Source organism: Ambystoma mexicanum, chromosome 13 (assembly GCF_040938575.1).
Source record: "Ambystoma mexicanum isolate Mex_15411 chromosome 13, UKY_AmexF1_1, whole genome shotgun sequence".
Taxonomy (NCBI): domain Eukaryota; kingdom Metazoa; phylum Chordata; class Amphibia; order Caudata; family Ambystomatidae; genus Ambystoma; species Ambystoma mexicanum.
In genome coordinates this window covers 230,829,362-230,847,461 of record NC_090938.1, presented here as the reverse complement: position 1 = coordinate 230,847,461, position 18,100 = coordinate 230,829,362, and the positions used below count along the sequence as shown (strand labels likewise).

General features: G+C 46.0%; 1 protein-coding gene across 1 annotated transcript in view; it reads right to left on the bottom strand.

Moving 5' to 3' along the window:
• The window catches only part of ADIPOR1 (adiponectin receptor 1), a 386,081-nt gene that overhangs the window by 127,664 nt on the left and 240,317 nt on the right, over nucleotides 1-18,100 (bottom strand). Inside the window, exon 5 of the mRNA XM_069633688.1 lies at nucleotides 11,567-11,753. Coding sequence (XP_069489789.1) covers nucleotides 11,567-11,753 — 187 coding nt within the window. The remainder of the gene's footprint in view (nucleotides 1-11,566; nucleotides 11,754-18,100) is intronic.

Here is an 18,100-nt window from a genome sequence, read left to right as displayed (position 1 = left end):
GGTTCAGCCTCGTGGTTGCAGGATACTTGGCTCCTGTATTCCTTTGTTCGGGAGAACTCGGGAGATCGACCTGGTAGTGGCGTTTCCAGCCCCCTCTTATCCACGGTTCCCTTTGCGCCAAAATGGAGGGGACCCAATGGGAGATCCGCTCATAAAACACTCACACCATATGTGGACCTTATCACGGACACGGGGGTCCCAAGCATTCACACCACCCTAGACTCTCTGGCGCTAAGGGTGTGTATTGGGACCAGACATCCCAGCCCCCATCCTGGAGGCACACACCAGGCCTGTAGAAGCCCGCGAAAGCATCTGTGTTTCGCGGGAAAGTACATGCCCAAATAAGGAAGGCCCCGGGTCGGCTCGACCTGGGGGAGGTGAAGGGGGCAAGACGGTCAGCGGACAGGACAAAGAGCCTCGTGGTCTGGCCATTTTGGGAGCCAGGCCACCATTTTGGGCTAAGCGTGAGAAACGTGCTTAAAAGCCAAAAGGAGCTCAAAAACACAAGAAACGATCGCTGCCACCAATCCCGTCCGTGATTCACTTGCACCGTTCATTTACAATCCAAAGAGAGTATTTAGGGCCTGTAGAAGAGAGCAGTAACTTAGCTTACAGTGCCCTCTTGTGCCATGTTGCGCGAAAGCTGCAACATGATAAAGAAACTACAGAAAACGACTTTTCCCGGTACTGACTGTCTTAAGGGCATGTCAGTTTCCCCGTAAGAATGGAGCGAAAGCCCAGAGGAGTGCGGCAGAAGGCTGAACTTCTCTGGCAAAGTCTAGATCATGGTGAAAACAACAGCAAAAAGTTTAGGGGTTGCCACATGGAAGGAAAATTACCCACAATTAAGAAATCTTTCCTAACAGGGATCTCTGCTCAAAGCATCCGCCAGAGAATTGAGATCCCCTGGAACATGTTGAGATGACAGGAAGATCTTCCGTCTGAGTGCCCATATCCAAATTTTCTGGGCAAGCTTGGACAGATTTGGCGAACAAGTCCTTCCTTGCTTGTTTAGGTAAAACATGGCTGTAGTGCTGTCCGTCCGGATCTGCACTGACAGATTCAGCAGGTAGGGCTCGAACGCTTGAAGCGCTCTGAATACTGCCAGAAGCTCTAGCAGGTTGATGTGATTCTTGGGCACTGAGTGAGACCAGAGACCCTGAGCTGTGTGGTGGAGGTGGTGAGCTCCTCACCCTGTCAGGCATGCATCGGTTGTGACTACTGCCTGTATCTCGGGATCGTAAAAGGGTTTCCCCTTGGACAGATTTTCTCTTGTCCAGCAGTGAAGGCTTTGTACCAGTGTTGGCGAAACGACCACTAGATCGTCCCACTGACCACTTGGCTGAGACCACTGTTTCGCCAACATTCCTGCATGGGATGCATGCGCAGGCGCGCATGGGGGACCCGGTGAATACATGACGCCATCATGCCCAGCAAACGCATTGCTTTGCGTACCGTTAACTGGCGACCGGCCTGATATTGCGGAATTTGCAGCATTATATTCTGAATTCTTTCCTCTGATGGAAAGGTCAACCCCTCTTGCGTGTCTACGATAGCTCCTAGGAACTGTTTGGAGGTGCTTGGCACCAGACTTGACTTCTTCTCGTTTATTGAGAAACCTAATTCGAAGATGAGGTTGATCGTCCTTTGAATGTTTGTTCTGCAAATTACTGGGGTCTCCCCCGTGATGAGCCAGTCGTCCAGGTAAGGGTACACCGGGATTGCCTCCCTGCGTAGGTGTGCTGCCGCAACCGCCAGTACCTTGGTGAATACCCTTGGAGCCGAGGCTATCCTGAAGGGCAGTACCTTGAACTGGTAGTTACGACTGTCCACCTTGAAGCGCAAGTACTTTCTGTGCGCTGGGAACATGGAAATATGAAAATAGGCATCTTTGATGTCCAATGTTGCCATGTAATCCCCTTTTTAGGAGGGGGGCATTACCTCTTGGAGAGTAGTCATGCGAAATTTTTGGGGCTTGACATACTTGTTTGCAGGCCATAAGTCCAATACTGGGCGCATTGTCAATTTTTTTTTTGGCACAAGGAAGTAAGTTGAATAAATACCCTTGTTTACCTGGTGTCCCGGGACGAGTTCTATCGCGTCCTTTGCTAGAAGATTGACGATCTCCTCATGGAGGATCTTCTGGTGGTCCAAAGAATGTATTCTTTGTCGTGGAGGATGGTTTTGGGGACGCTTTAATAGTTCTATGAAGTATCCTGCGGACACTGTGGACAGCACCCATTTGTCTGATGTGATCCCTTACCAAGCTTGGGTGAAGTTGAAAATGCGTCCCCCTACTGGGGATGCGTGAGAAGGGACCCTGAACGGAGCGCCATTGTTTTGATGGAGGCGAGCCGCCGCCTCTACTGGGGCTGCCTCTACCTTTACCAGGTCCTCTCTCATAACCCTGGGTAGACTGCTGGCTGTTGTTCCATTGTGTACCCTGCCCCTGGTAATAGTTTGAGCCTCTCTGGGAATTTTGTCCGCGTGGGCGACGAAAATTGCCATTCCCTCTCTGGTTTGGGGGTTTATTGGTTAGTTGGCCTAGGGATTTGAGTGTCTCATACTCGTCCTTGGCATTTTTCAGCACGTCCTCGACCGCCTTTCCAAACAATAGATTCAGCTCCACCGGTTTATCTATCAATGATGCTTGGGTTTCGGCTTTGAACCCAGACTGTCGCAACCAAGCATGCCTTTTGATAACAGTACCTTCTGCTATCAATCTGCGGGCGTTACCCGCGGCATCAAAGGTTGCTTTTAATATGCAACCGGACACGGCTCTTCCTTCCGCCGAAACTCGTGTCAATTGGCTTAAGGGTTCTGGGGCGGAATCTACGAGTGCCGCGACTTCTTCCCACTGGTGGCAGTTGTAACTCACCAGCAGGGTGGTGGAGTTGGCAATCCTTGCCTGGTAGGCGGATGTGGAGGCTACTTTCCTGCCCAAGCCATAAATCTTCTTGCTTTCCTTGTCGGGAGGAGCTTCCGACGATGACGAGGGTGTTCCCGCCCTCATACGGGTGTTTATAACTACCAGGGAGTCCGGTTTCAGATGCCCTCTTATGGTCTGTTTGGGCTGCCCTGAAAAGCTTCTCAACTCTGGGGTTTACGGCCCTAGTGAGATTGGGATTAACAAGGGAAGGGTCTATCCTTCTTTGTATTGACTTAAGGATAGGGATGGCCTGGGCAACAGGTCTCCTTTCTCCCACTAACTCCTCGGCAAAGTCCCTCTCTTCCTGAGCACCCTGGGTGTCAATGTGGAAGTGTTCTGCCGCTCTGGACAGCACTTCATTCAAGAGAGGCTGGTTGTCGACAGGGGAGTCGGTAACTGGGGGTTCTTTATCTACCGGGGAATCTAGCCTGTAGGTTTCTGGGTTGTCGTCCTCCTCTTGGTCCTCGTCATCCCCATAGTAGCCCGTCCCAGTTTGTTCTTCCAACATGCCCAAATCTGGATCCTCACAAAAGGATGGATCTCCCTGATATTGAGAATAGGGCTCTATACTGAAGGGGTCTGAAGTAGGAGCTTCAACCCGGGACTTCTTACTTGGGGGTATAGGATCCTTAGAGCCTGAGTGAGTTGACCCGTCGGGGGTAAAAAAAGAGAAAGTGTTCAGGGTTTTTGGCGTAGAAATCTGCCAATGATGACATCCTTGACATGACTGTCTATGTCATCATTAGACCATTCTCTTGAACTGGGAATGATTATTTCTTGGAGCCTTTCCCTGTTTTATCTCGACTAGACCTACTGGTTTGAACAGGGGTCTTCGAGACTTGTCCATCTGTTTGTGGAGTAGAATGTTTTTGAGGTGGGGAAGGAGGCGGAGATTGCTTCCTCTGTTTTTCCCCTTCCCCGTGGGTGGAAGAGTATTCACCCTGTTTTTTTTCGCCCCTTCGGAGCCTTTCGACGCCTGGCGCCGAGGTTCGGGGGTAGTGTCCCCATCTCTGGAGTGTGGAGGTTGGGACTCTTGGCAACAGTGGATGGTTGCCTGGAGTCATGCGGCGATCTAAATCGAGAACGCCCAGAGGACACCGATTCGGACCGTTCTCTATGTGCCTCTTTCGAGTACTCTATGTGCGCGTCGAGTCTCGGTTGGACTTCATGTGTTTTGCGGAAGTGCTGTGGGTAGCGCTTGTGTCGCCGGGGGTCTTCCCTATAGCTGCCTTGCCGGACGACCTCCCGAGGTCGGGGACTTGTGCTTGGCTGTCAATTGATGCCACGTTGCCCCCGCTGTCCGAAAGCACTGCGTTGCTGCCATCGCTGAAGTCGCCCTCCGCTGCCATGGCCTCTTGACGCCTGGCGTGGTGGGCCCAACACTTGATCGAACGGTCCTCGAGTGTTTTCGGTTTGAACCTACTACACACTCTGCCGTTAGCCTCGGGGTTGTCCCTCGGTAAGCAGAGATTGCACGTGGCGTGTCTGTCAACCCAAGGGTACTTGCCAGAGGCCTTCCGAGGCCCAAATCCGTTGTGCAGCTCACGACGGTCGATTCTTTCTCCGGGCCGGTGTCGAGTGTGGATGTTCGGTGACTCGGCGTTGGGGTGGAGAAATGGGGAAATATAACAATATTTTAGCAAAAGTATGGCTAAGGCCAGGGAACTCCGCGGAATGCTTCCGACCAGTATGGCGGAAAAAAACAATCTGAGGGTCCTAGACGCGTGAGGCATCATGGGTACAGTGGACGTCACACTAGGGATAGTATTACTGGCACGCCCTGTGTCGACGCCCATTTTCGAGTTTCGAAAAACAAACTAATACTCTGCAGCTTTCACTAGATGTCGGCCTATGCACAGCATGTGATGTAAGCAGATTCCACAAGCCTCAGAAAATATTTATTTGTATTGCGCTCATACACAAGTCTATCAGAGTGCGACAAGGCAAGGGAGGGGAACAGGGGAGAACACAACGATCTTACTAGGCCCAATGACATTGAGAACGCGCATTCCCACTCACCCAGGAGAATTAGTACAAAAATCCAGGTATCTAGCAACAAGTGCTGGGGGACTAGGGGACAAGGAGTGGGGATTTCACAAAAAAAAGACAAATCTATCCCAAACACCAACTCTCCCCATGCATGTGTGCCTTTTGCTCCTTTTACGCTCCTCTGGAGAGAGGAAACTGGATTGGTTCCAAATCTCTAGAACAGAGATCAACAGAGTGGGGCCAGCAACCAAGTCATTCACAGTTAAAGGGTCCTCTACATCATATGGTTTAATCCCCTATAACCAACAAAGTGGTGATTCTGTGTCGAAGCGAGTTGTAGGCACAACCTTACTTGGGGCTTCCTTGTCCCCTAATGGGAGTGGGTGTGGGGGGGGGGGGGGAGAAATCAACCCAGTGAGCTCCTGCTTGCCCTGTTCTCTAGGGAGTGTATGGTGCATCAGGCTCACCTTGTTAAAAGGTGTTGGGATGAAAATCCTAAATTGTGACTCACAGCGGGTACTCGGGTCTGTTTTTTATTTACTTTCCTTTATAGTGTTAAGATAGATTTCTAGAATCTGGCCTGGTGGATAGATGTTGAGGCTACTGCCATTAATCCTACAGATCCCTCCTTAGACCCCTGCCTAAAGTCTCCTCCAAGGTGGCAAGGGAAAGGCAGACGTTTCCTGACCTTAGGGGTGGTGTACTGCGGAAGGTCACATGGGAGGAGACAAGGCCCAGGGTGGTAAGGAGATCCTGTGGGTCGAGACCCGATTTGTCTTGTGTGAAGGCATCATGAAGCAAGACACAGAACAGATTGAATGCTCAAATAAAAAGTCTTTATTAACTCTAATGTCAGGATGGTGTAAGGCCTAACTTGCCCTATACTAAGGTGGGATCTCCCTACCTAAATAAACTAAGGATAGTCTGAGTCAGTGAGTTCAAAGTAAAAGTCTGTGTCCAAAACCTATACTTGCCCTCACAACTAAAGCTAAACAATGTGTCGGGATGCCAGTAACCAAAGAAGCAGTGTTCAAGCTAGTGTTCTGAGCTTCTACCAGCTCCAGGTTAGCTCTGGGTTACTTCCACCGCCTTGCGCCTCTCCCCACTAGGCCCTGCCCTCCCCCCCCCGCCACCTCCAACAAGACAGGCTTCCTTTTGGCATCTGGGTTCCAAGTCCACTTATTCTTCTGATTCACTTTCTTTTTTTTTTTAAACGTATTTAAATTGCACAGTAATAACAGTATGCATCATCATAGTGGTACACAGTAATACAGATAGCATATATTACGCTGATGTCAGACATCATACACTAGGCTCACATAGTACTGGTTGGTGTATGTCTCTTCCTGATCATTCGCCCATACCATGTCATGCAACCAGTCCTCCACTGTGGGGGGGGGCTACCCCCCTCTTCCACCTCATCAGTATGGCACACTTGGCGAGTAGGAGTCCCATATTCACAAGTTTACGCTGCACAGGTTTCATTTTGAGTGTACAACCCAATATACACACAGTTTGATCCCACTTTACGGGTTGCCTCACCATGGCTTTCAGTGCTGCACAAATCTCAGACCAATATTCAGTGAGTTTTACGCAGGACCACAGCATGCGTATCAGATCTGCCCCAGTTTCCCCGCACCTAGGGCAGTTCCCTGTGTATATTGGATACATTCTCATCAATCGTGCAAGGGGTGGTGTACTCTATTCATAATTTTAAAGTGAATTAATCTAAACCTAGTTATAAGATACTTGTTTTGTTCGCTGACAGTCTAGTCCAGTATGCATCCGAGATCCCTCCCAAGTCCCTCTCCCACTCCCCCTTAATGTCTGGGAGGAGTACCTGTCTTGCTTCAAGTGCTATTTATTATTTTTTTCAATTATGTTTTTTTTTTTTAGATGAACACTCCAATACTCAAATACAGACATTTTCAGTAAAACATGTCATGAGGAATGAAAGGACATCAAACATAGTTCAAATTATCAGCTATAAGATATATATTCTTCTCAATAACATTTCTAATAGTTTCTTTTCCCAGATAAACCACCCCACACGTGAGGACAAGATATTCCAGCATCTCTCGATGGAGTATTTGGTAGAACCATTACAATAAGCGAAGGCAGACTTGAGTACACTATGTTTTTTTGGGGATGATGTCAACCAGTCCACTGAATGTCTATTGTGTTTTGTCATATCACGCACAGATTGCTTCATGTAATATATTGAGCACAACTTTCTGACCATTTATTATCAACAGAAGTACAGTCCCCATGAAGGGCAGCAGTCAGATTGTCCATTCTGAATATGTTCCGAGAGACACCTATCCATTCAGTTTTAGTATTTTATAGAGATCTGAGGCGGTCTTCTTGTGGGACCCCCCCCCTGAGGTTATATAATTGAGGCAGGGGTGTGGTTTTGGTTCATGTGGAAACCAATCCAATGTCGAAGCTACTACCAACCTGATTCTAAGATATTGCAGTTTCCGGAGTGGGGTGTCAGCGACCCGTATTTTGACCTCATGCCAAGTTCTGAATATATCCTCACAGTATAAATCACCAAGGTGCACGACACCCACCTCCTTCTACTGTGTAGAGAATGCGTCTGTCGTGGGGGTTAAATACGGGGCGTCCCAGATCGGCACGAACGGGCTGTACAGCACTGTGTCCCGGGATTGCTGTGTTAATTTCACCCATGCCTGCTGCATAGCTAGTGTCGGGTTCAAGTGGTCCCGATTTCCCCACATCCAAGCTGCTATCACATGTAACAAGTAGGCCCTAGTCTTCCCTCGTGTTTCTAGCCCAGTGTAGCAGGTGTGTGGTGCCCCTTTGTTCCAGTGCATAGCATATTGCGCTTGTGCTGCTAGATAGCACATTTTGAATCCGGTGCAGCGAGGCCACCTCTTTCATAGGTCTGGGTAATACGATGCCAACTGGCCCTCACTTTGCCCTTCCACATGAAGGCGGAGCAAGCAATAGCGGTTTTCTTGAAGACGGATCTACCCGGCCACAATGGTATTGTGCCAAAGAGATAGAACACCTTGGGTAATATCTTGATCAGGGCTACCCGGGCCATGAGCGAGATAGGGAGTACATTCCACCGGTCAAGTTTAGCGCATAAGGCTGTGGCCAATGCATCGTAATTAAAGGCTCTGACTGAGCCAGCCGTCCTTGCCATCTCCACCCCAAGGTATTTGATCTGTGTTGGCGCCCACCTCAGCCCGTATAGGTCTCTCGGGGGAGTCATGGCATCCGTCAGGGGAATCATTTCGGACTTGGTTACATTCAGCTGCAGGCTAGGGTACCTTCCGAACACCTGGACTGCTTCCAGCACTCCGAGTAGATATTTCCCAGGGGTTCATAACAAACAGTAAAATATTGTCTGCGTATAGAGTGATCAGTTCTACACGCCCTGATATTTCTGATTCACTTTAATGGCTTCTTGACTTTAACATGCGACTTTCACTCACTTTCCCTCGAGGTATTCATCTTGGTTACCACCTTGCTTTCACACTAGTCAACAGTGCTTTGTTTCTTACTCTTTCCACTTGGTTTGCAAATTCTGTATCTTTAAATTAATTTTGTTTGCAAATATTCATTACTTTCTGCTTCATTCATGCGATTTTCTCTCTTTTCCTTACGTGCCGCATTCAAAACTTATGTGCTTTTCAACTTGTTTGGAATTCAGTAGTACATATTCTGGTCTCCCGACCGATTTATCAGTATTCAAAACCTTGTTACGTGCCTGGCAATACGTTGGGTATTCAATAGTTCACTCTGGTCTCCAGACTGTTTTATCAGGTGTTCTTGCTCGACCGCCATTCACAGTTACTCATACAATGCCCCTGGAGCGCCCCAGTCTGAGTGAATCTTCCCCGTCACTCACCAGTGTGCGGGTGCTCTGGCTTCACTCCTGGGTTCCCGCTCGCTCCTCTTCACTCCCGAGGAGCTCAAACGAGCAGCCCTTCGCGCTCCAGCTCTTCCTGCAACGGTCGGCGGCGTCTGTGTTCCCCACTCCCAAGTGCTATGACCCTTACAATACAGCAGAGTCACAAGCAAAATACGGTCCAGCTGTGCACATACCTTGACAATCTAATAGCACAGCCCTACTCGCCTTAGCGGCTGCTGTTCAGAGACATAGCCATTCTCTACTTACCTTCTATCTGGCTATAAACGCACACACATTTTACCACTCCATTACTTTCATCACAGACTACTGTCTTCCAAAGGGCGTTCATCATCACAGCGCTTCAAAACCATACCAATGGCCGCAGGTGCTATCCAACCACCACCTAACATTAACATTTCAAAATGACAAATTTTGCACTTTTTTGCAAACGCAAAATTGCAATAAAGCTAGATCTGTCCAATGGACTTAAAACCTGAAAACTGTTCACAATGCAAAGATAAAAACGTACCTTTACAGTGACTGCTTGTATTTGCTTAGATTTACATGTTATGCATAGGCCGACATCTAGTGGTAACCGCAGAGTATTACATTTTTTGTTATTGAGACACGAAAAGGGACATGGACAGGGTGTTGGGGAGAATTCTCATTTCTGTGCTAATTTCCTTCAACCTTAGGGACTCGCAGCTCTTTTGCTGGACTTTAGGACCTCATTTTCACCCTGGAGAGAGAGCCTTTTTCTTACTCATGTATTTTGATCGGATTCGGATTCTGTAATACCTATGTTTTTGGAGTTTGGCAAACTCCATAGGCATCTACTTTTTGTATGGTGACACACCGCACCTTCAGTGCAGTGTCCCAGAGAAATCCTTTAGATTTCTCTTAAGGTTTAAATACCTTCTCTTGGGTGAACTACTGTTCCCAAGAGTAGTGAAGTGAAATTTATTTTACTTATCTTTTCTCTCTGTAGATCCAACACACCCCATCTTATGTGGCGTGCTGGGGGGCTACTTAGTAGCCCCCTTTTCTACTTCCTCATGTAAACATTTTTATGTTACCCTCACTACTTTAAATGGCTGGTGGCAGTGGTTTTATTTTCCTACCATTGTGCTTTTCTATCGCAGGCTGAATCCTCAGCTGCACTATAGCACCCGTGGGTGACCATGTCAAAATGGCCATGGTCGTCTTTTTCTCACCATTACTTGTTTGTGACGTCTTTCTTGGGTTTTACTCTGCGTGCCAAACTATGTTTAACCCTTTTGTTTGCTTTGGGCAGAATTCAGTACTAAAACCTGCCTCTGGCTCAAGTGTTTCTGGCATGGCAGGAAGCCAGGGAGGTGCCCGCAACTCCCTTTCCTTTTTCTCCTTGGTGACCTGAATGCACCCAGTCCTTATTGGCTGACTGGCCTTGTAGGACAGCCACCCTGCTCTGTGAGTGACAGCTAGGCTGTGCATGAATGGGAGAAACCTGCATAAAAGGCGAGGATTCTTGAACTGAAGACAGTCGACCACTGGAAAAAACATCCAAAGGAATTGTGAAGAGAAGCTTGTTGCATCCTCCTTGAAGGTTGAAATAAAAATGTAAATAGGAGAGCCCAAAGGGCTCTCAGTAACACTGCACAAAAGATGCTATGTGCTGCAAAAGTGAAACAGATGCCTTAAAATATGGCTGAAAGAAAGACTCCATAAATCAGAGTAACCACCCACACAATGAACAGGGATCCCATGGTCAGAGAAGACATGAATAAGTGGAAAAAAGCTCCCCTCATTCAGGAGAAGAAAAAGTTCCACAAGTCCTGCAAAATGTTCTGGGGGTCTCACATGTTGCAGGGATTTGATATAAAAATGATAAATCTTCCCAACATTCACATATTTGGATAGTTCTTCCTTTTTATTATTTAATGAGTGCACTGCCAGGTGAACTAGCTGGTTTTGATTGTACTTAAGCACGCCAAAGTTGGATTCCGATAACGGACAATAACTGGACCAAGCAATTAAAGCGTAGTCTAGTGTTCTAAGAACAGTTTCCGAATAAACGCACCTAATTCCATGCGATTGGACGTCCAACATGAAAAGGCTGCAATAGTATTAGCTCACTAAACCTACTGAGTGAACAAGGTCCTCGTCTTTAACCTTCATGGTTAAGGGTAGCCAGCATGTGTGACGAATACATGCTAGACGACCTGAAACTAACCCTGTGACAACCCATATGTCAGAAAAAAAATCAAACAAGAGGTCATGGTCACAGTTGTTACGTTTTAGGGAAAGTGGGTCTGCTTACTCTATTGAGCCACATTCTCCTATCAACCACTCTAATTTAGAGATTGAAATATCTGTCTACAAAGCAAAAACGATCAAATTCAGGCTCGCTTCCCCCGTTAAAACAGCAATATACAATGACGTATAAAAACAGGACACAAAAGAAACAGGAAGAACGTGTGTAAAGAAACTGGTTTTAAGACTAAAAGGGCCATTTAATCAATAAGGAGTGGATTACTTAACTTGTCAAAGGAATAAAGGGATAAAACATTTCAGATTAACTCAATATCCAGGACCTTCAATTCACAAGAAAGCAACCACATTAAATGAGATTTTTGGGTAGAGGAATGTTAATCAGTCTTAAAATCAAACCCATTGTTCTATTTGGTATGCCGAAACGCTCCACTGTGTAGGTAGGCAGAGTGCTGCATAACAATGTTTGTAGAGCGAGAACGAGGGTCACGCTCCAGTTTTAATTCAGAACTTACTTTGAAAAGGTCCTGGAGACTTTCTCGGAATGACAATAGACAGTGTGAAAGAGCCAGGAGAAGCTCAAACACAGCACTGCTCCTAGAAAGAACATGCCAAACACCACCTTCTCCTGCAGAGGGGCCACGAAGTACATATTTGGCCTCAGCAGAGTCAGTACAGCCAAGAAGATGAACAACACAAAACCTGTCAATCAAAGAAATGAAACAAACAATAAGACACACATTGAACATCAACTAATACAAAGACATTAGACAAGGAGTACATTTGTTTCAAATGTTGATATAATTCTGATATAGGAAATGCGGCTAATTATAAATCAAAAGCTTCAGGGGAATGTTACAATCAGCTTTGCCTTCTTTTAGAGGATATGACAAGGGCAGTTTGGTAAGCTTTGTTCAACCATCCTTGGAAGCAAATTTTAGTTTAATCAACGGCTCAGACATACTTTCAAGTTTAGGAAACCATGAAGGGAACATATTTTTCACTTGTTCATCAACCGTGGAAAGGCTGATCTATTAATGCGTCTTGAGGAGTTAGATTACCAGTTTCAAGCGGTTATTAAAGCTAATCAACTAATCCCATTGAGTCATTGATTGTTGTGTGATTAAGGGGCAGATTTAAATGCTTGTGTCGTTCCAGAAGACCAGGGTAGTGATCTTGATGCAAATTAACGTGTAGCTGGGGGGTTCAACCAAAGTTAGTGAAGACAATTTTGGTAAGTCAAAATAGTGAACAACTTGCTAGTTTATCACAATTTTGTTTAAATGGTCGGACACCATCTTACACTCCAGCAAGTGGAACATATAATTGGGCTCCATCTGCTCTTATAGATCACATAACTAGTTAGTATAATTGATGGCGTATATCAGATTTTGTTATACGGACAATGGCGTAAAGTGATAATTCCTGCTACCACCTAACAATAAATGTGGTATATTCTTGTATCGCATTGAACCAATAATTCCACGGAATGTTACTAATAATGGTACGAGCAGGAATCGGTCCAGTGCTATAGCTGAGAAAAGAAGGAGGCAATCCCTGAGGGTTTTGAGTTTATGCCAGTCTCTCTTTATACTGGCAAAGGCCCCCAACTGTTAGTGCAAACTTTTGATGCTTAGAACAGGGTCAAACCATATGCTCAACACAACCAGAAAACCTTATCACAATATAAACAAACATGTAGATTTTGATAAAGGGTGCAAACAGGCTAAAACGGAGTGGATAGTGGTCCCTTAGAGCAAGCAACCCACTAAATGCAATTACATGAATGCACAGCAAATTATAGGAGACTTTTGCTATAGCTAAAATGGAAAGGGGCCTTGAGTATTGGGATTTTTTCAAGGCCATCATGCACCTCGGGACTAGACTATTTTGGAACCTGGTTGTCTGCAGGTTAGCCCCAGTAGATTAAGCCATTATATAAAATATTGGGGTCTCTTCACTTTTGTTTATGGGCCAGATACAAATAGATGGACTCCAAATGGGTCTCTTCCTTGTAGCAGGAAGCACTTTGCTGAGGAATTCTCTCTAAAGGAGATAAGTTCTCTTAGGCCATACTGAGTAGATACCGCTATTTGGCCTGCGCTTTCAATACTTAAGCCAGGAAAATGAACATGTTTAAGATTTTATCAGCTGCCAATGGCCTCTAGCCAGGCAGCATGTCAAGCAGGGTTTCATTTGGTTTGTAAATGTGATTGTCTTATTTCATGAAACCAATAAGCATAAGTTTGTTTTTGGGATTCCAGATTTTTGTGAGCAATTTGGTGATTTTAGGAGGCTCAAGAGGCTTGCGATCCATTTAGGAATACTAAAACCAGTGCAACTCGCTGTCATAGGTTAACATTGGACAATTCGTACTTATTAGAACTACTTACCCAAAGTGCAATACAATAGTGTTCCTTTCTGAAACATGGCTCAAGGACGATGCATTCCCCCCCAAGATCATCCATGAGGCAATCTTCATGTTAGAAAGTCACACTGAATAGAACAGAAAGAGCAGGGGGGTATTGTAATGGTGTAGAAGGATCTTTCCATGGTTGTCTAAAAAAGATCTTGCTTCTTTTTGCTGTGACTCTCAATGCATCCATGTGCTGTCTTAATTTATTTCTTCCTTATCTACAGTCCACTGAGCTATAATGCCATATTTGGGAAGGAGTTTGCCTATTATGTAGCCAATTACCAGGCCGCACATCCTAATCTCTGCACCCTAGGGGACTTCGACATATGGTTAGAACAACCCCTCAGCAGTCCCACAAAAAGCTAAGCAGCCTGGAAAGCCTTGACCTCTGGTTGTTAAGCACTAAAGCAACACACAGTAGGTCACACTCTATATGCCATCTATGCACCGCTCAATGTTTTCTCCCCCCAACCTACTGAAATTCTTCATTGGGCCTTTTTGATTGATTTCCCCCAATTAGACTTACTCATCGAGTCCTAATGACTCTTAGAGGATGTGGAAAAATATTGACATTAGGAGGACTCATCGGTGCAGGCAATGAACATCCCAGCTCATGCCAATCTGCTTCACTCTCTCAATGGCACAATAGCCTTTGACTAATGGAGAGATTTATTGAACTTCATTTTTGCGTCCAGAAATTGCAATGCAATGTGGAAAACTGCCAAGCCGGTTTGGTTGCTGAGAATTTAAAGACATCTAGACTCACTAACAGATCTCTGGAGAAAAAAATAGAGAAACAAGAAATCTGAATCCAAAAACAAGCACGTTCTATATCGGAGGGAATCCTGTTACTACTCTGACAGATTAACTAATGGCAAGAGTTGTTCAAAGTTATTTCTGAATTCCATAATCCTTTGGGGCAGGGTGCAAAATGTGCACTTGCCATTAGCTATTGGCGTTTGACTCTTAGCGAATGAGAAATGGTGCCCTGTGTATATACATAATTGAGGTGGCGAGTGACTTTGGCTGACCAGTTCCTTGCAACTTTAATTTTTGCCCCTTGTCTTGGGTATTTCAAGCCACTTCATTACATGCAACCTTCTGCAAATCCCTTGGCACACAAACAAGATAACCATTGCCTCAACCTTGAATGGAGCACCACATACAACACATGTGCCAACAAGGAGATACTGTGCTCCTTTTGCACTTCAAAATCAGAAACATTTTGAAATTTCGTCAAGGCAAGTACACTGGCAGGATCCCCTGCTGATTCATACCCGTCACGATTCTTCAAGAACCTGCTCCATATCCCACTAGTTGCATAGATGCAAGGACCATTATCAATGCTTCCTTTTTGTTTGGGAACGTTCCACAGGAAGTCAAAACCAACCTGTCGTAAACTACTGCTACAAAAAAGCAGGCCTTGAAGCTACAAACCAAAATAATTTCAGGGCTATATCCAATTGCAGATTTCTTGCAAAACGAATTGACAGGTCAGCTTATTAGCAACTAAAGCAATTCATAGAAGAAAATTACTGACTAGACACTGTGCATGTATCAGACCACGACAGTATAGACTGTGCTGTGATCTTTCTGGGACAACCTTAAACTAAGGGAGACCAACAATGCGGCAGCTCTCATTCTGCTTGACCCGTCATCTGCTGGTGATATAAGTGACCAAAACATTCTTAGATCCTGCCTTTTTGACTTGGGGTTAAGGGCAGTAGCTACTGAATGGATCAAGTCCCTCTTTAAAACTATACAGAACAGATCTTCAGCCCAACATATCAGATCCAAATGAATGCTGGTTTGGTGTTCTTCACTGTTCCCCTGTCATCGAGCATGATTATGGTTAACATTCATCTTTTCTCGGTTCCCCTTCTTTTTTAGATGATACAACTTATATTGTCAAAACTTTGTGGATGACAGTCAACTGATTGAGACTTCCAAACCCCATTACTGAATGCATCAGAGAACAAGACCACTGGGTGGCATCCAACAACTCTGGCAAAATCCAGAAAAAACAATGAAATTCCCTTTACAGGCAACCAATCGCTCCACCCGTCCTTTTTATCTGAACTTAAACTCCTGTTTATCGCACCGCCCTTTCTCAAAAGTTAATCCAGGTATTATTATAGACAAAGACTTCCAGAGCCACAGATAACAGCAGTGGCCAGACACTAAATATACACCTCAAAATATTATGAAAATCTTCCCAAGTTTATGGTTGTTAGGGAGAATTCTCAGAAATGTGCCAATTCCCTTCTACCTTAGAGACCCCCAGCTCTTTTGCTGGACTTTAGGACTTTTTATCTCTCATGTAATGTTAATGTGATTTAATTTCTGTGTCCTTTTTAACTTTGGAGTCTGACAAACTCCATAGGCATCCTCTTTACAGTGTCACACAGCACCTTCAGTGGAAATCTTGGATTTCCCAAAGGTTTAAATACCTTCTTGGAAACAGTAGTTTCACCAAAAGAGCAGTGAAGTGAAATTGACTACTTAAAAATGTGTAACTTTCTAGACCCAGCACACACTATCTTACCATAGGGTACTTAGTATCCCCTTTGTCTAGTTTCTCATGTAACATTTTTTATGTTACCCTTTTTACAGTTAATGGCTGGTGGCAGTGGTTTACTTTTTACTACCATTGTGTGTGTTTACCGCGGGCTGCATTCGCAAAATGGCCCCGGTTATCTGTTTATTATTTTATGTTGGAAAGGTCCTTCTTGAGATTTACTCTGCGTGCCTAACAAGGTTTGGTCTCCGTTTTGTCTTTGGCGGGATTCACGAGTGAAGCCCGTTTCTGGCACCAGTATGTCTGGCAGGGACAGGAAGTGAGGGAGGTGCCCGAAACACTGTGCTTAATCCCCTTGGTTACAGGAATGCACCCAAAGGTAATTGGCCGGCTGGTTGTCCCTGGAGGACAGCCACCCTGCTGTGCGAGTGACAGCTAGGCTGCGAATGAATGGGAGAGAATTGCATAAAAGGCGAGGTCTTTTGCAAGGAAGGCAGAGTACCACTGGACGAAGGAACCGAAGATGAATATGAAGAGAAGCTTCCTCTGGACCGTTGGTTTGCCCAGTGAGGCCCTGCTGCAGTGGTGAAGCTCCAAATTTGTACTCGACTAGAGAAGCCCGGAAAGGACGACTTCTCCCCCTTGGGTTGGTGGGACCAACTGACCCAAAGACAAACTTGACTGTAACCCCTCTCCCTGCTGGCTGTACTTCTTTGCTGCTGCTGGAACAAAGTGCCAGGGGACAGGAACACCAGAATAGAGTGCATCGCTGCCGCCGACTTTCAAACCATAGTGCAGGGGTCCCCAGACGTTCTCCCTCTTGTCCCCACGACTGAAGACCAGGAACAACAGGATCTGCAGGACTACAACAGGAACAGGAGCCAGCTGGAACCTTTTCTTCAGACACAAAGTACTGTGCAACATGGGGTACTTACCTCTTGTGTGTAGCTTGCTTTCTCTTGCTTGCTCTCACTGGAGTCTTGCAATGGCTACCCTTGCAGAGTTGCTTGCATCTTTGCTTTTCACAAACCTCCCAGCTTGTTGCCCAACAGTGATTTATTTTACAACAACTCTCTAACATTGTTGTCATGATCTCTGCTTCCAAAAGGTCAGGGTTTTCCCAACTCCCTTGGAAGCAGATCCATAACCCAGGTTCCGAGTGCCAACCAGTCCCAATTGGGACCTTTTGGACCCAGTCCTGGCGCCAGTGGCACCAGGCTCATAAATATGCCCAGTCCCAGCGCTGGAAGCGCCGGGCTCATAATGCTTGGGTGGACTTACCTGCAGCAGACCATGCTGCTTACTTGCCTGCCAGTTGAGCCTCTGATCCTCTTCTGTTTGGAACTACTTTTCCTGTTGGGTGGGGCAGGAGCCACTCCTTAGGTTCAGAACACTGGAACTCTTCTGGAAAGCAGGAACTCTTTTCTTACCTAGGCGTGGCTGTGGAAGGAGACACCTAAGCACTACAGGAGGCTATTTAAACCACACCCGATGGATGAATCTTGCTTTGCGTTATTCTGCATCCTCTGCATCAGAACGCTCATCGTGTCTTCTGCATCTGATCCTGGGCCTAAGGAAAAAGGCTTACCATCCTGAATCCAGTCTTCAGCAACACCTATAAAGACAAGAAAGAACAGGTTAGCATTACGGTCTTCAGTGACAGCGCTTCACTTACCTGGTCCATCGGCTGTCACCAACGCTTCGCACTGCATTCCGGCATCTGAAAGACAAAAGCTTACCAACTCTTCGCACGCTCCGGAGGCCTTCGGCGCTGCATCCCGCATCTGAAAGACAAAACAAGGTGCGTTTAAAGACATTGGGGAACTTTAATACTCACGTGATATTACTCCTTTCCACATCTAACCCAGTGGGTATTCCGGCACCCTGCAGCCGCTCCGAACTTGTACCTGCAAAATAAAAAGACAGTTAGAGCGCATCGTGAAGCAGGCAACAAGCGCTTACTTACGTGCTTCCAGGCGCTTCTATTCATCACACGGGCTCCATCTTCAACTCACTTCAGCCCGTCATCCGCCATCGCCGGAACCCTGCAAAACAAGAGACATCATTACTAAAAACTTTTAAAGACATTAGAATTACTCGAAACTTACCGTTCGT